The 19363-nt window shown below is 42.0% G+C and overlaps 1 protein-coding gene and 1 long non-coding RNA gene across 3 annotated transcripts in view; one reads left to right on the forward strand and one right to left on the reverse strand.

Annotated features, from left to right (window-relative positions):
- Nucleotides 1-19363, reverse strand: part of LOC102383024 — a 67505-nt gene that overhangs the window by 18684 nt on the left and 29458 nt on the right. The gene's annotated exons all lie outside the window — the stretch shown is intronic.
- MDFIC2 (MyoD family inhibitor domain containing 2) lies at nucleotides 1925-9790 on the forward strand. The gene is made up of 2 exons (XM_025197987.1): nucleotides 1925-2087; nucleotides 9531-9790. Exons 1-2 carry the CDS (start codon nucleotides 1925-1927, stop codon nucleotides 9788-9790), a joined length of 423 nt encoding a protein of 140 aa, XP_025053772.1.

Consider the following 19363-nt stretch of genomic DNA (forward strand, 5'->3'; position numbering starts at 1 on the left):
CATCCAGCATTTCTGAATTATAGTAATAGCCAAGTGCTGTAGGCCACACAGGCTGGGCAATGAATGGGTTCAATCATCTGCAGCTGCCAGAAAAGATGAGGAAAAAATAAAGGCTATAAGCAAATATATTAGTAAACTAGCAACATCCCACCTCCATGCTGCCGGTCATGCTGCCATTTCTTTTGGCAACTCGTTACATTTATAAATACCTTTTTGCTTCCTCTGAAGCTCCCTCTTGTGCTCAGCAAAAGCCCCCATAATCACCTGCAAAACGATTTCAGTCCTCCTCCTAGTCCCTCTTGAAAACTGCCGCCCGTCGTAATGCCTACAAGAAAACTGTGTGCCAACTAACTGGTGGCTGATCAGTGAGCACCGCCCACGCCCATTTCACTGTTTCCTTCGACTCCGCCATCGGTTGGTATTCAGCTATTATGGCTCGTCTTGGAGTGTGAGCATTGGGACAGAGACTTTTTGATCGGAGTCTGTACAGTGCCCAAAGCAGTTAGCTTTGAACCAGGCCTGAGGCTCCCAGCTCTCCCACCACATAAATAATCAGATTACATAGAAAACGGCTGACCAATAAGGTTGAGGATCCTGGGTACAGAAACAGTTTGCACCCAAGGGTCCTTTTATAGTGAATCTCATCTCGTAAAAGAAAAAAAGAAAAAGAAAAAAAGAGAGAGAGATCTATCTATATAGATAGGTATACAATAAAAATTATATATTTTTCTTTTATGAGGTGAGATTCACTATAAAAAATTATGCACACATATATACATATACACACACTCCTAAAACAATGACTCCACATTTAAAAGAAGACCGTATAGCCCTTTCAGCTTTATATTCTTCCCATGCTCTTATACTTCACTAACCTCTATCCAACTTTTTCGTCTCTACGAATTGCCTCACATCAAGGCAATTTAAATTGCATGGAATCTGACTATGTGCGATAATTTAAACTGATTGTTAATTAATTCTGTAAGTAAATAGCTACTGCAATCTCTATAATCATCAAGGTTTCTCTATCTATCACCCTTTCCCTTGGCTGCTCTTTAATATACAGTACAGGGCAAATGCATCTGGGGGGGGGGAAAAAAAAAAAAAAAAAAAAAAACACGGGGGGTTTGGTTTCGTGTTTTTTTTTAAGCAGAAGGCAGCCTGGCCTCTTTAGAGCACTTACTGCTGTTCTCAGAATTGAATGTTTGCAAAACTGAGCTGTTTGTAAAGATTGATTTTCTGTATATAGCTTAAGAGGAAGTGTATCATGAGATTTAAGTTAGATAAAAAAATATGGCTGTGCTTGACGTGTGGTGCCAGTGTTAATCAGGAGGAGATAAAGGCTGATGAGGTTATGTCAGCCCAGTAGCATTGAGACTGGCTATTTTTTTTAAAGGTTTCCTGCCCTACTGATCACATCGGTATGAAACTATATAGATTCCCATACCTGAGAAGTTCCTGAAAAATAGGTGGAGTGCCAAATACTCCTTAATTTTCAAGACCAGTTAGGGAGAGGTTACGATCTTTTGGGGAAGGCATAACTGCCCTCCTCCCTCAGATTTTGAGCTATGTCTCACATTACTGCAGCTCATGAATCACACCAGTTCCTAGTCAGATTCCCGGCCAACAGCACAAATGAAAATGAAGTCATGAAACATGGAATAAGTTTTAAACAAGACCATCTGGATTTTTTTGCACCAAAACTGGGAGCCATGGCACATAAATAACCCATGCTGTCATATAGGTACCACTTACAGGATTATTTTCTCGGAACAAGGCATTTTAGGACTGGGTTAGTAAATTATGAACATGCCTTTGGTTTGGGTGCGAGGCTTTCGAACTAACATGAACTCTCTCACCTCTTCCAGATAATCAGCTTACAAGTGAAAAACATAAAGATGAGAAACCTATGAAAGATATTATTATGAGTTCGGTATCTGAATTCAACATCACAGACGCTTCAAAGGATGCCAAAAATGAGAGGAAATTGTCAGAATCTAGTACATCAACGTTGGCTTCCCTTGAGAAATGCAGAAAATTCAGCTACATTGAAAACGATGCATCCGTTCATCAGAGGGACAGCGATGGTATGTTTTGTAAAACGTATTACATTTCAGCACATTTTTAAGTAAGCTCTGTTTAAAGTGCACCGTATACTTAAAACAAATGCTTAAAACATCTGAAAAGTAGTTCAAGCACCCAGCCTAAGCCATTCCTGTGTTGCTGACCATTTGTGGAGGATTGCTTTGAAGTAGCAAAGAGATAAGGGGTCTTATTGCTGAACCAAAACTGGAGAGGTTAAGACCAGGGGAGATATGTATAGACATGTGTATATGCCATAGTAAACTGTGTTTGCACAGGGATAACTCTGTAGGTATCGGAGGAACAGAATCCTCCTCCCCAAACAGCAGAAGCACCCATGGTCTGTGAACCCTTCCTATGCTTTCTGGTTTTGGCCATAGTCATTGCACCCTCAACCACAAGCCTGACTGTCCTCCAAACCCAAATCTAACCTCTCCAAACCTGATGCTAAGTCTTACAGTGGAGCAGAGTCACCTTTATACCTACCCTTCCTTATGCAGAATCCAGCATCCTACTTTTGCTAATTCACTCATTAAACACTTATCTAACTGTAAGCATGAGAGTAGTCTCGTTGACTTCAGTGCGCCTGTTCGTGTGCTTAAAACTTAGACACGCGGTGCTGGGCCTAAGTGAACAATGTCTTTGGGCCTTTTTTATGGCTTTGTCAGATGATATGACTTTGTGTGCACAGAATACTACTGTCTCCATTAGCATGCCACACAACCTTTTAAAACTTATCTGGAAAGCAAAAGGGTGCAAAATGTGGTTATAGGAACTTCATGGCTTCTGCATATATGGATTGGCCAATCTGTTTAAAAATGCCTGCGCTTTCTAAAAGGAGCTATGGTATTTCACTGTTAGGATTGTTTGTCCTCAAAATGGACAAAACAAGTCATTTCTTTCCTTTGCATTAGAGAAAAGTAGTTAATGTGCCAACACAATAATTACTGTTCTTAAGAATTTCCTATTAGTTTTGCCATGCAAAGAATGCCTACGTGGGGAAACTTCTTACAGACCAGGAGCCATATCTTAATCTGGTGTAAACCAGCATCATTCAACTGAATTAATGCATTTAGGATGATTTACAGTAGCCGAGACTCTACTCCTGAGTACTTATAGACAGAAAACACTGCAATGATGCTCTTATTCCATGGACTTAGTGTGCATTTTATAACAAAGCACCAGAGTGTATTGTATCCAATACAGTTGAAACATATCATCTATATCATGTTAATGACCCTTGAATTAAGAACTGCTAAATACAGATCAACACAATAAACCACATTGCTCCAAAGGAACCATTATAAGCTATTGTATCACTGATCTTGTAATAATAGGAGTGCTTCATGTACTTCCAGAGATACTAGAATGCATTTGATCTCAATAAAGGAAATGGAGTCATTATTTTATTAACGCACGTTCTGGCAGGCCAGACGCATATGGGTGCTTTGCCGGTGTGACGACGGTAGGAGCGGGCCCACAAATGGTTAATGGCACACAGGTGTGTGCCCCGCGATGTAAACAACAGATTTCACACTGTTAAAAAAAAATAAAAGCAAAGGGAATTAACAAAAACAATCTGTGCTCAATTAATAATGTTAAGGGCTGGATGTAAGCCAAGAACACCAAGCAAACCCAGATTTGTGGTTGTCACCGCATGCTCCGTTCGATCTATCCTGACGAGTTACTGTAGCTGTTTATTTCGCACGTACACGGCGAAAACGGGTTCTCGGAATCAACCGAGGCAAACCTCTCCAAAAAACTAAATCGCCTGAGGCTGTTTGGGCTACGCAAATCTAAAACTGAGACAATTTGGCTTATTTTATAGAAACTACTCTGAGAAGGTCTGAACCAAAGTCTATTGCGCTCTATGGAGAAGATGCCCAGACTTGCATGGGCTTCGGAGCAGGCTCGTACTGAGGCTTAGCAGTGTGCGAGAAGAGCAAATTGACTGCCAAAGGCCCCCGAAAGCAAGTAAATTTAGAGAAAAGGCAGACCCACAACATTATTAAAAATAGTTCTTTTGTGGTAATTAATCTAATAATGTGGAGATTGAGAGGCAAGGCAATTGTTCTCACTGAGATAAATGCAATAATGCCTTTCGCAAACAGCAGGAGAAACAGAAGAGAAAACAGGAGATGGCATCTTCTTTTATGCAGTTTGTGGCTAATTTATTTTCAAATATATAAATGAACGCATAGGAATGGATGCTTAATTGCTAATATCTATTATTTATATACATTACCTCACTTAAAACAGGACAAAAAAGCCTCACACACGCAGATTTTGCAAAATGTGTTACATCCATTAGCACAGTTCATGGTGTGTGCTCTGATGGGAATTTAAAAGCATCTTTACTGCACATCACAGACTATGTGCTGAAACATTACTTTATTATTAAAATCTTGTGCTTTTTGTGTGCTCCTTTTCCTGGATAAAGCCCAAAGAACTACATCTATTCTCTTAAAATTATGTGAGCATCACTAAGGTTAATAAAACCTGGGAAATGAGTGTTATTAAGAAACAGATCTTTAAAGAAAAAAAAACTGAAAAGATCCCTAATTGATGTATAATTTTGAATTTGATATATCTTACCTAGATGTAAGGGGAGAATTTAATAAATATAAGATACCCAAAAAGAATAGTCTTAATTACACCATGGACTGCTGGATAAAATGATTACATTTTCTACACTGTAAATTTCATACAATTAAATGCAGCAGTGTCACCTTATAAAATGTTTCAATTTTATAATTATTTCAGTTCATTTACTCAGAAAAAAATATAAGCATGAATTTACTAAGTATCACCAAAATCTAGTCATTCTCATTCTAAAGAACTGACTTGGAAGTTAGTTGTGCTTGTCTGAACTTAAATAGATCTTGACATATTTAAATAAGTATTAAAATTGATAACATTGCTGGTGATACATTACTTACAGAAAGAAATTCAATCACGTTATTTACTCTTGTACCTGCCGCGATAAAAAAAAAAAAAAAAAAAAAAATTAAAAAAGGGGTTGGGGGGGGGGGGGTGCTTTTCTTGGGGTTTTTTGGTTTTCAGTTTTTTATAATGGAAGCCTTTTTAAAAAATTATTCTGGAAACTTCTACCAGTAAACTTTTTTACATGCTATACAAAATGTCACGTTAGAATCAATGCAGTCGAATAAGTTATTTCACAATAATTTGACAAGGAATATGGGAACATTTATAGGTTTTTTTGAAAGTACCACGGGAAGAAATGTTCATTGTTGAAGACTTCTTTTCGGGTCTTATATGCATGACATTTTCCCAGTCCATCTAGTTAAGCTACAACCAATTCAAAATGATGCATAGTTTCCTAATTAGAAAATGAGATGTTGAGACGATTTGAGCCTGAATCATTTGATTTGGTCCTTTCATATAATCTGGATAAAGCACAGGATCAGGCCCTCAGAGTACAATTTATAGACTGAATTCTGGGTCCACTGAAATCAGTGGGAAAACACAGCACGAAGCCAGGGTTTCTCCGTTCATAAGATTGGAATCTATATATGGGTATTTCTGCAGGCTGCATCCTTCAATATGTTTCGCACCTTCGAACCTCATGTGAGCAGGTTTCCTAGCAAACCTTAGGACAAATCCTGAGGGAAGTCTGACAAACTTGAAAGGACTACTTAAAGATTTGAGACGCCCACCTTCGCTGAGCAGCAAAGAATGGAGAGTAGCGTAGTGGTGGCTATGTTCCCGGTTTCTATATGTAAAATAGAGGAAAGTCCCAAATATTGGACACATGGAGGGGGAACACAGTCCAGGACTAGAGACAGAAGTTACAGATAAACCAGTTTAACTGGTCAGAAGCTGGTTTAAACCTGTAACAGAACAGAAGTTCAGTGCACATAAACCAGTTTCAAAATGGCTGACATTGATTTAAGATAAACATGGTTGAGAGTAATATCAAACTTAACTGATTTGGGTCAAACCGGTTTATGCAACTTCTGTCCTAGACCCCTTCCTGGTTTAAGTTAAACCATAGTCCTCCGGCATCCCAGAATGCTTCACAGCCCCAGACTGGACTGTGCTGGCTGCTCCAAAGAGCAGGGCTGACCCCGCCCCTCTGCTCTCTAACCTGAGCAGGGGCAGGGACATGGTCAGATGTGTCCTGGCATGGTCCCATTAAGGCAAAGTGGGCAGGAAAGGGATTCATTCTTCCCTCCTTCCCCTCCCACCCCACCGCAGCCGGGGTCTGCCTGTCTGCGAGTGAGCAGCCAAGGCGGAGGCAGTGGCCAGGGCTGGCAGACCCCAGCTACATCCCGAGGGCCAGAAGGGATGGAGGGAGGAATTAAGCCCCTTCCTCCCACCTTCCTCTTAATGGGGCCGTGCCCTGACCTCTGCCGCTGGAGCAGTGAGGAGGAGGGGGAGGGGGCAGCAGCCTCCATCAGGGTGCCCCAGGGAGTGAGAGCACAGAGGGAGATTATTCCCTGTCCCACCTGCACATCTGCAGCAAGGCCCCGTGGTGGGCAGCTACTGGGCCCGCTGGTGCTCCTGGGCTTCTGGCCTGACCCACTGCAAGCATGTCCCTGTATTTCTGGAATGGAAAGCGAATGTCTATCCACTTGCAAATCAGTTCAATCTCTGCAGGTTAGACTAACCTGCAAAGATTGAATCAATTCAGGCTCCGGCTTTTTGAACGTTTGAACAGCTGGGCTAGGGACAGATGAGGGCAGCACTCAAACAAGTGGTCAATTTTTCTGAAGGGCTCCCAGCAGCTCCAGCTGAAGGAGATGGAAACAACGGTAGTTGCTAAGGGCACAGAAACTCTTGGTACCTAAATGGAAGCTTGGCTGCTAAAAACTCTGGCTCCAATTGTGGGTGTGGAGAGCTTTTTTACAATCAACCCCTGAGGGATCATATTATAGCAGCCATATAGGGGACATTATATATGCTGCAAGTACGAAATGATTGCCAAAGCACCTGCAGCATTATGGGACAATTACACTAGTCATGAGCTAGACTTGCTGGGGCTGATGCATACTAACGTGTAAGAAAGTGTGTACCTAACTCAGTGCTGGAAACAGAAAGGCTTCCTTCTAAAGTATCGTTCCTGGTTGATATTTTTTTTCCCCACATTTTTCTCTCCTTTTAAAAAATTAACAGGTACCTGATTAAGGAGGTGAAAAGCCCATTTCAGAGGGAGGTTGAGCTCTGAGCACAGGGGCCTGAGCAGACACATGCTGCGCTACATACACTTTCTCCTGTACAGTTCCTTTTCCTCCACTGCTTTGGCAAACGTGGCAAACGAGCGCTTATTAAACATTTTATTGAATTAGACTCCTTATAAAATCAAACTATAAGCAGATGATGAATCTGTGCTGAATTTCCCCGTTCCACAAGTGAGCTCTGCTCTCACCTCTCAGCTCATTTAAATTCTCATCTATTTGCCATGTCTAATTTTATGAATCAGATATACAGACTCTTATGAGTCCAAACTGACCTTTTCCTTATGAAAAACTCATAACTAAGCGCTTAGAAGACTTTTAGAGCCTAAACCAACACTGTTGAAGTGCATGGGGTTGTTTTTTTTTTCCTCTTGACTGACATGAGCATTGGTTCAGACCATGAAGTGCTGACAACCCAGAGGGGTATTAGTTAAATACGAAGGGCACAATCCTGAAATCTTGACTTGTAGGCGAAAAAATTCCCACAGGAAGTTCTCTCTGCATAGAGTTTGCCAAATTGCCTCTGAGAATTTCTATGTATAATTGCAAATTCTTGTATGAAAAGTTGAAATCTACTACTCTGTAGCCTCTGCAGATGTCATGTTCCCATCATCACGCTGAAGCCATGCTTAACGGTTTTTTGCAAGAACGCAGTGCAGAATCTCTTCCCTGAGTGAAATGCATTCCTATGCGGAGGACCAGCTAAAGAGACCTGTAGTCCATAAGTCCCTGTAATGAGGAGCCTGAGGCTCCCGTTACTAAAAATGGGAGGAAACACTGGCCTCCTGTGTAGACAGATACAGAGCTGGGGCAAGAGATTGCACGTAGCAGACCTAAACTGAGATGGGGAAAAATGAGCTGTCCTTTAGATTAAAAAGGGAACTGCTGTGTGGGCTAGGGAGTCGCATGACCATGAATGCCGCATGCCCCCAGAGGCTGGGGGGTCATGGCAGGCTCCTGCAGGCGGTGGTGGCGCTGCTGGTGGCGGGAGCATGGCAACGATAGCCATGGTGCTGTTGGCGGCGGGGGGCGGCAAGCAGCAACTGCCCGCAGGCGCTGCCGGCAGTGTTGGTGGTGCCTTTTCCCAGGGGTGCACTGCCATGCTCATGGGGTGCGTGTGCACCCCCTACGCATCACCAATGCGCTTGGCCCAGGTAGGGCAGCGCCCCAGGGCTAGATAAGCCAGCGGCCTGGAAGGAGCAGTGCAGGAAGGGGATGGAGCTCTCCAAAGAGACCGGCTAAGGGACAGAGGCTAGATCCTCCATGAGCCGAGAAAGGAGAGCCCCAGGGGCTGAGGGCTGCTCCAGTGCTTATTTACCCAGTGCAGGGAGGGTTTTTGTTTAAAGCAGTAGTGTGCATGTTGATCTAATTTAAAAGTTTTGCCTGAGCAGGGAAAGTTTTGTTCCAGTGGGAACTGGCCTTTTTGCTTCCAGTTTAACCGGTGGACTGGGGGAGACTGCAAGGGGCGATGAGGAGGCCAGTGGGGTGCCTGAGCGTGCACCAGGGTTAAGCCACAGGGGCGACGTGAGCGGCACACCTCAGACTTGAACCTTCCAGGGGGCAGGGGTGCGAGCCACAGTGGGGTGCCCGAGTGGCTCGCTGAGTCTGAAGCCCTGATGGGGGGCATTAGTAATGAGTAGTTCAGGCCGCATGGGCCAATAGCCTGAGAGGGGGCAGAAAGAGGTGGGCTGGAGCCAGGAGGGTCACAGCCCATTGCCCAAGTAAGGCAAGACCAGGGCCAGGACCCCAGAGCTCACAGGGGAGAGCAGAGGCAGGCTGAAGCCAGGAGGGCCATGGCCTGGAGCAGGGAAAACACCAAAAGCAGCCTGAAGCAGAGAGGGCCAACCCGGGATAGGTGAAACAAAGGCTGGGTCCCACAAGTTGAGGTCCAAAATAGTGGACCTTGGGCTACGGACCCAGCTAGAGAGAAAAGGGGCAGAAACCAGGAGGGCCAAAGCCCCAACAAGGACGTGGAGGCCCGATACAAAACTGGGTTTCATTTGCACTGAAGATTTTCACTGAAAACATCAGGATATTCTTCTACCCGGCCCAGGCACCACAATAAATCATTTTGTTTAATATTGTTACCGGTGCAGTTTTCAAAATGATACGTCAACCTTTGCTTGTATTTTGCAACATTTCTTCCTTCTGTGCATCGTTCTGATTACGGTCACGCAACCTTAAATCCGGAATAATGACTCAAATCTTCTTGTTTTTAAATTGCCTCTCTCTACTTTTTGTTTCTCTTAGATGAATGTGCAACACTTATCCTGGCCTGCTTGTTCTGCCAATTTTGGGACTTTCTTATAATGCTGCCTGACACCTGTGAAAACTGGTTGACAAACACATGCTGCCCATCCAACAGGTATTACCAGACCTCCAATGAAAACCACAGCAACAACGACTGCAATTGTGACTGTGATATTGATTGCAGCATTTTTGAATCCTGCCACGAGACTGGCGAATGCCTGGAACTTGCCTTGGAGATTTCTGAAGTCTGTTATCGCTAATAGAAAACAATTGACAGAATTTCCACAAAACTGTCTGAAGGGAAACAGGCACGGTACAAAGGATCTATGATTTTTCAGCGTTTGCTAACCGGGGTTGTATGCATTATGCTGCATCCCCTTGGAAATACAATATAACGTTCCCAAAGAAAATTCTGTTTATAATTTCAGAACCTGCAGAAGCCAATAAGGAATAAAAACCTGCCTCCTACTTCACAATACATGAAAACAAAATTCCTAAGGACCAAGCGTGCTAAATGCTTTGCCCAGTGTCAATCTTCCATTTTTATAAACCTCTCTTATTGCATCCACCGTGGATTCCCCCGATCCACAAACATAGGACAAATTAGACCATTCTTTTAGGATTGATATATATTAGCTCATCTTCCTAATGGATTCATACATAATCATGTATTACACATTGTTGGTTATTATTAATAATGTATGATATAACATCATTTTATAATTAAAAATTTATTTATTCAATCTCTTAAAACATACTTATGTGCTCAGTTTAGGTAGAAAAGAAAATTAAATGAATTAGAAACTGTGCTAGTGGTAATTACAGCAAATGTCTCTAAAAAAAAAAAAAAAATCTCCAGTGAATTTTGAAGAGGATGCATTTTAACAGGGTACAGCAATTCGAGAGCATATTACTCTGTGTGTGTGTGTGTGTGTGTTATGTAATAACAGGCTGTACGTATCATTCATTAGTTGTAGGAAAGAGCTCCTTAACTATAATTAGCATTAATGGAAACCGAGTGCTCAATGCTAGGGGAGAAATACCCTACAGATAGCCAATAACTCTTTGTCTTTGGCCCAGTTTTCGGTCATATGATTTTTATAAAGAGCAGAACAGTGCGATCTCTCCCAGCATCAGAAACCAGACATTTCTACCAGTGCTCAAGAGATTAAAAAAAAAAAAACAACAATATTGATCCTGACCGTGTTTAGTTTAGCCCCTAAATCGCCTCTATAATCTTTGCTTTCTGATAGTGGGTCTGATAATTAATAAAAAATGAACATGCATTACAACAGAAGAATGCAAATTCAGCTCCAAGGGATGGGGAATCCACACAGGGGCTAAAAAAGAAAATATGAAAGTTGTTTGTTCATGTTGGGTGCATCTACATGAGCTGCTAGAGGCCCGGTAGACTAATTCTGCCTGCCACACTAATGTGCAGTAACAACTGTGCTAATGCGCAGTAGAATGAGTCTACTGTGCATTAGCATCATAAAAAAGTGCACCAGCGCTACTGCGCAGTATCGCCAATTAAGTTAGTACCTGTTATTATAGGTAGTGCCATAATTACGGAGCATTAATGAACGTGTAGATGTGCCCAGTGAGAGGTTAATGAAAGCTGGCCTGCTCTAGGCAGTGTTTACTTTCCATGTGCACCAACAGATCTCCACGCAAGATCTCCTACCAATTTCAGGAGAAAAAAAAAAAAATCCCACAGCATCCAAAATAGGAATCAGTTCAGAAAGTGTAGATGGTAGGAAGGGCAAGCCCTTCAGATGGTATAAATCAGCTAAGCTTCAAAGCAGCTGCACTGAGTTCCAGCATCTCAGCACTGGGTCTGAAGTCCTGAGATGCATGAGAGGACAGAGCGCCAACCAAACCTCACAGACATTTTGCTTGAGCCAGATGCGCTACTGTGGGGTAGACTTTGAGCAGGATAATGGGGTGGGAGGGATTTAGCAAGAAAAGGCTGGATCCTTCAACCCCTTTGCACAAGAGCAGTTACAGTATGCGTCAGTCTAACTGATTTCAACAAGCATAAGCAATATAATACACACAGGAACAGCTCAGCCATATTGACCACCATGGGACTACTCAAAGGCACATGCATCACAAAGCAAGGCTGGGGCCCCCCATGTGTGGGGCTTTGTAAAACTGGGCTCAGGTGTCCTATTGTCTTCATGCTGTAATCCACATCTCAGTGAAGGTGTTAAAACAATGGGAAGTGGAATTCAAGAACACATTCAGGAGCTTCATTACTCTGGATCATTCCCAAGGAGGAAGTATCTTTGCACCCCACAAGACAAACACAGCATAGATTATATTGTAAATTATTCGGGGAATTTGCTCAGCCCATAAAACTCTCAAGGTACATAGGTACCTCTCAAGGAGCACATGCTACTTTCTTGACTCTTTTACTTGCCCTGGAGCTCTGGGAAAGTTGATACCCTCTCAGACATGCTTAATTTTACCAAAATGACCAACATCATGCATGATGATGGGACTCTGCTATCCGAAATAGAGCAAAACATGGAATATGCCATGGAAAATATTTGGAGTTATATTCCTCTATTGCTATGCCAATATATTAAGTAAGAGAACTACATTTTTTTTTTTTAAATAAACCAAAGAAGTTGGGTCTTTGATGTCTACTGCCTACATTTTACCCTGTATCAAGTGCAGTTTAGACTTCTCGCTCTCAAAGCAAGTTTCTTATTATAGGAACATCAAATGGATTGGGACCTTCAGGCATTCTTCTAATATAAATCACAATAGCACTACTATTAAGGCAGACCTCGTTCCAGAAATTGTACATTATCTTAATATCCAGTATAGATAAATATGACATAAGAATTAAAGGCAAAATACCCATAATTTATCCTACACCCTAATCCTAGATTTCCTTTTGCGGCCCAGGGGTCAGACTTATTGCCATCTGGTGCGTGCTCCATGGCCTATGGAAAATGAGGTGGTAGGTCCACGTCAACTGCTGATGAACATGTGCCCCAGCACAAAAAGCACCCTATGATTGTCTGCTTCCTTCTCCTTCCAGAAAAGATGCCAAGGATTCAATGTAAACGGAGCCTTTCCTGCCCCCAAAGCAACTTATCTACAGGGTTTAGGCACAATTGAAAAAAACAGTTCCTGTGCTTCATGTGCTATGTTGATAAAGGACTTTGTTCTCCAGAGTTATCAGCTGGTGTCTTGTAACCACTTTGAAATAAAAATAAGGATAATTCTTAAAATGAATGACCAAGCTTGCCCCCTTTCCATTAAACCTAATGCATGGGTGTAAATAGGGACACAAAATGGAATTCATATACCAGAGTTTATTAGCAGATGCCAAACTGCTTTGCAAAGGTGAACAACCCTCAACATCCCTGTTGTGCAGCTGGGGAAAGAGACGCACAAATATTGCCAGAGAAATCTGGATTCTGAATTTCTAGTCTTATTCAATGCCCACTAGATCATGTTGTATTTTATAACACTAAAAATCAAGTGTTGTACAAACCTTTAGATGGTGGCCTGCCAGAACAGAACACCTTAGTGACAAAGTAATATTGAAAAACTATGCTACGTTATTAGAGAATCTTGCAATTTAGGCTCATCCCCAAGAAGCATTATATTAAAATGAACATGACACAAAAGGAAAAAGAATCATATAAGTGCAGAAGAAAATTACTGTCAATGTCATTAAAGTGTGTACAGAATCTATATTGCCAACTTTGCCATGTTTTTCTAAGAAATAAAAATAATGGCAGAGAACAGAAAGGAAAATATTATTAGATCAACTGTACAAAGAGCAAGAGTGGATTCCATTAGCACAGCACAGCTGAGAAAGGACAGAATTTAAATCTAATATAAATATGAAAAAATTCTATAGCTAAAGTGGCGTCCATCTTAGGAAAGGCAGAACGGGGGGGACGGGGAGAAGGAGCAGAGATTTTCATTTCATGGTGTAAAAATAGGTTTCATCTTATACACATTTAAAACTCTCACACTAAAACACCCTGTTAATGCTTCCCTTTTTATACCATACCTGCTGTAGTTAGTAATAAGAGCACAGCTAATTAATAGGAATATTCTCTGTTCATCCTAATCCCAGAAATTTGTGCATCCATCATCTCCTCAAAGTCATAATCTTCATGATTGATTGATATAGTAATACACACATACGGTAAATATTGAGAACAATTTTGTTTTGTGACAACTTTTAAGGTGCTGAACTATATTTTTCTTCTGTGTTGAGGCAAAAACAAAACAGTTGGAATTGTATGGCAGAATGGAAGTATATCAAAATGTCCATTTTTTTAATTTTAGAAAAAGGCAGGATTTCACGTAATTTCTCTCTCTTGAGAACTGATTGGAGAGACTCCATTAAATCTTTTGGCTTTGCCAAAAAAAAATGACCCAGTCGGTCAAGCCTACTAAAAATACATTCCAGACAGACAGACAGACAGACACCGGGGAAGTTTTTACATGTGTAATGGATATCAATTGCTTTAGGCAATAGCAAAGATTGCAAGTGGTCTGTAATTTAGAACAATAGTTCTAGGTACTAAATCCACTTGGCTGCATAATCTCTACCCTATTGTATCACACTAGAGATCAATGTGCTGTGTTATGCACTGGAGAAGAATGAGCAAAACCAGACCTTTTCAGTCATTCTTATGGTTTCCTGCTTCCTCTTTCATTATCATATTTTATGAGCTGCCCAGTAATGTCCTAGTTTGCATATAGATCCTTTTGAAAAAAAAAAATATTCTGTGAATATATCATTTCAGTTGAGTTTAAAAATCAGAAACGCAGAAAAACACACATCAACATTCATCTCCCCAGTGATATAATCAACTATTAATCCATCTTCAAACCCTCGCTTTATTATATAATTCAGAGTTTCCTATCATCTATAACCCATACACACCATAAAATCATGGTTAAATGAGGGGGGAAACTGGAAAATTTCAGCTACCTTCCAAATGGAAAGCACGAGGTATATTTTTAGCTACATTAAGCCAACTGTATGAAGCTCTGCACACTTATGTAATTCCAACATAAAAATAATCTGTAATATTCCAGAGGAACAAATCCAATTCTTAGTCACATAAATTTTCATACAAGTCCATCAAAACTCATTCCAAAAATGTCTCAGTCTCTTTGAGAGCTAGACTTGGAACAAAAGACTGAGTCCTTTAAAATGCCTTTGGAGCTTCCAGAGATGTTAAATCTAATTGCCCTTAGCCTAGCACCAATCCACAAAGGTTTAAGTCATGGAAAATGTATTTTACCATCATAAAAGATAGACTACACAGAGTTTATCATGGCACAGTAAAGTCAAATCTAACTTACTTCTTTCCAACTGGAATTTGCAAGAAATTAACCTTTGATACCTCACCTTGATTGACAACTCAGGCCAGAAAAATGGATCTGAAATATGTAGTATGTATACACAACCATCCATACATACACGTATTATATATGACAGTTGGAAAGTGCCTATGCAATAATTCCTTTTCAGTGGGTCAGAGCAGTAAGAAGCGACTGGAAGCCAAAGCATGAAGAGAGGTTGTGTGCACTGGAAATCATGGACAGAAAAACCAAGGATGGGCATTTAATTCAAAGCTTAACAAGCTGCCTTATGGCTATTATTCAAAATGCAGGCCCCAAATAGAGGCAAAGCTAGAAGTGGTTATGAACTTTCCAACAGAAATGGTTCTTTCATCAAAAATTGCTCATTTGTCAAACACCCAAACGGCATTTTTCAGTCACAGGAAATGAACCTATTTCGTTTCTTGACAGCTGACCTGGTGGACTTCCCAGGGAGTTGGGAGCAATGTTGGAGCTCCTCTGTACTGGAGCACCTTGAACATTTCTCTTGAGACTGGACAGAACAGGAAGTCCTCGGTAATGGTAATACCTGGCTACTACGTTTCATTTAAAATAAAGAAAAAAAGTAATAATAATACTTTGGAATTTCCTCTACGTGGGAAAGCTTGACATCTCTTGTTTTCATCCTGAATCGACAGGAAATGTTTCAGAGCATCAGAAGAGAAATCCCAAGTTACGACCAGCTCTAAATCAGGGCCCTGTTGTGGCAAATACTCTACACACACACACACACACACACTGGAAGGGACAGGTCCTTGTGCTCATTTGCCATTTAAATTGGGTAAAAGTAAGGCGAGGACAGAGGACTGAGACAGAGGAGATGAGGTGGATTTCCAGAGTCCTCCTTCTCTTAGCAATTTAGAACTCGATTTTCACGTTAAAAACTTCAGCTGCTGTTGGGAGGCTTCAGGGTGCAATCGCAATTATAATTACGGCCAAGAAAATGCTCCCTTAGTTTACTGCTTCTCCAAACATCTTAGGCAGTCATTGAACCAATTGTCTGCCCTGTAGAGGTTGGAAAAATTAAGCAACCCCACAGCAGGATTTTTGGTGGCATGTCCTCTTAATCAGCTCTGTGGAAAAACCGTGTTGCTCAGCACGCAGCCTTCAGGACAGTGTCTATAACACTTGAAATCAAGCCCAAGCCTGGCTTTCCTCTCAGTAACAGGTATGCCGCGTGCTTTTTGCATTCTCCTCCAAGCGGAGATTGTAACTTTCCTGTGGGGACAGCTGTAACGTGGACTCGTTTTCCCTCTGATTTTCCTTAATACTCCCTCATTCCTTTTGCATGTGCCTGGGACTGCATTCAAGTGCTAGTAGAACTTGTTTAGTGATATTGGAAAGGTGCAATTGCCTTTTTTCTAGCAATGCGTACTTCTTTGGACTTTGAACTTTGCTCAGAGCCAGAATCCTGTAGCGACTTGGATTGGTAGATTTAAGGCCAAAAGAGGCCATTTGGATTGCCTGGAGTGCCTGCAGACGTGTGGGAACGCTGCTCCGATGCACTGTAATTACAGCAAGTCGGAGCAGACTCATCGATTCATGGATGCTAGGGTTGGAAGGGACCTCAACAGATCGAGTCCAACCCTCTGCATGGGCAGGAAAGAGGGCTGGGGGCAGATGACCCCAGCCAGATGCCTGTCCATTAATAGGCATTAATAGACTCGATTGATCGTGCTAATTAACACACTCCAGCAACCTCCCCGTCTCATATATTCAGCATCCCTGCACTTCAAAATGGCAGTGAGGGATGCTTTAACTAAAACTGGTTGAACGAGCTTTCGTTAAAGCGCTCCCACCATCATTTTGAAGCATGGGATGCTGAATACATGAGATGCTGGGGGTGCTTTAATTAGAACGGCTCTTAAAGCTGCGCTAATTAAAGTCCTCCCCCCACACCCTGCACCCTCGGAGCATGTGTAAAGACACCTCAAAAGACAGACAACCATCTGCTTAGGGAGAGGTGGTTTCACATCAGCCCCTCTTTTTCCTCTTATTCACGTTTAAGCAACATAAGGACTCCAAGTTCCAGGTAGTTAGGTCACTCGTCATCTGAGATAGGCAACGTTAAACTCTTCTAGTTTAGTTCATTGACTGAAAACCTAGACTGGGAAGATGTGGACATTACCATGAACTATAATTACTTCTCACAATAATTGTCTATATCTGCTGTTCCTGGGTAAATACAGGGTGCCTTAGTTATGTTCCTGCGATTTAGCAAGAATTTGATTATTTGGGCCGTAGAGAAATTACAGTAATAAATGTCCTTTCTACAAGTTTTTCTTAGATACTCCATGGAATTTCAGAGCAGGGGGACAATTTTCTATTGAGTCGACAAAGTGGTTCAAAAAAAAAAGATACACAATTCTGACCTCCCTCCCGTGACTACAGCCTTTGCTGCCCTATTCATTGCAAATCAGGGCAAAGACTGAATGCATCTATTGAGGGGAAGTAAAAGTATCAAATCTTCCAGAAGTACACCCCTCCACCCCCCAAATCACCACTAGCAGGCTTGACACATGAAAAACAAGCTCCCAGTATCACTTGCCAAGTCAAACAAAGCCAAGGCTCTGCAAGAAATTTAGGACAAGTTCACTGGATGCACCAATTAAGAGGCAGCTGCTTGGAGGTCTGGGCATCACTGCCCATCTAGACTACATATATATATTTTAGAGGTTAAAGAGACTGTGACAAAAGGGATAGATATGAAGAAGAATAGCAGCGTCCTTAGGTACTACATAGGAAAGAGAGGACACAGGCTGGCAAGATTTGAGGGAGATTTTTATTTGCATTTATTACCGTATGTATAGCATTTGAGCACGAAAAGCAGCTTAAATCTGTTTTATTCCAGGGACTTCTAACCAATAGCAAGGGTTGTACGATGGAGCATCATGTTCAGCATAGCAACAGCAAGGAGATTCATTTGGTGAATCTGAATCACATTAAGCAGCCTAAATGTAGTGATACTAGTTTAGCTCTAGCAGTCGCTCCTAGTCAATGCCGAGATTAACATTACACCGAGTCATTAACCTGGTTGCCCTAACAGCATTGTGCAGTAATCTCGAACAATACGTCTAGAGCCTTGGCAGTCAGAAAACGTACAGAGCTGGCAGATGAGGAGTTAGATTTGTGTGCGTGTCAGGACAGGACACAGGCTCAGGTTCAACCCCCAAATTGCTGGCAGTAGGGACACAACACGAACATGGACTCTTAAGGGGGTAAGCTTTGTAATTTAGGCAGCAGGATTCTTCTTACTAGCTGGCAGCCATGCTTTTTATCTGAATGATGTCAAATAAAGCTGTAAGGGTGCTAAGAGAGCAAAGAGGAAAGAAAAGAGGCTGCACTAATGTCGCCCAGGAGTGACCGACATGCTAGAGTTCAGGAGAGAAGCAAAAAAGGAGGAAGGTACATGAAGGTCAGCAGATGGTGACACAGTACTAAAACTTCCTTGAAACTATCCCAATTCTATGCCATGCATTATTTATCGTTATACCTTGCCCTTGACTAGCACTTCAGACGTGAGGATGAAATCCCCAACCAGTTGTGAAAGCTGTTGCTCAAAATGGACATCAATTGACTTCATGCAAGACCAACATTTGCAGCTCTCTGTGCAATGCTTTCCAGACTGGTGCTCATCATTTTTAGGTGGAATCAAGTTGCCTTGCTTCCACATCTTGGAGTTTCCTCATAAACGACCCCAAGAGGAGCAAGCTAAAAACTCCTGGAATTGGACTTGCCTTTGGAAGTCTATTCATAAACCCACATTTCCTTGGAATTCCCCTCTTCCCACCAAGCCTGCTCCGTTTCCATCCAGCATCCATGGATCATGCCTCCCTCCTACAGAACTGGAGAGTTTCCTTCTTATAAAGTGGATTTTAATAACCAGCTGCATTCCTGAGGCTGCTCTTTCACCCTGGAGCTTCTAGCTACTCACCAGAAACCAGGACCTCTACGGGCTCACAATAGCTGTAAAACATTTTCTGCAGCATGGGCAGCCAGAGGAGGAATGATGCCGGCAAGCTTTGCTAGCCCTTGTGCATTGGTTTGCACCCATGCCAGATGCTTTGAAACCTTATCCGGGGGCATCAGAATACTATTCTGTATTAGGTCCTGGAAGTGAAAAGATACGCAGATGGTCTTTAGTCAGCAACGCTGAGATGAGACAACCTGGCTAGTCTTCTGCCTTGAACTTGGTAAACTCTAGGTTATTTTCAGAGGAGAACTGAGACGTCTTGAACCTCAGTTAACACCTTTTCCCTCTTTAGGGTATAAGTTGGGAAAACAGGACTATCCGATTTGTAATTGCTTGTCCTGACATGGCATCCATCCATAGCCTTGAGGGAATTACTTATCCTTCTTCACTCAGTTTTCCTTTCTAAAAGGAAGGTTTCACTCCTACCCCACAAAGCTGTCCTGAGGATGAATCAATGAGTATCAAGAAGTTA

The sequence above is a fragment of the Alligator sinensis genome, unplaced genomic scaffold, assembly GCF_000455745.1.
Source record: "Alligator sinensis unplaced genomic scaffold, ASM45574v1 scaffold121_1, whole genome shotgun sequence".
Lineage (NCBI taxonomy): Eukaryota > Metazoa > Chordata > Crocodylia > Alligatoridae > Alligator > Alligator sinensis.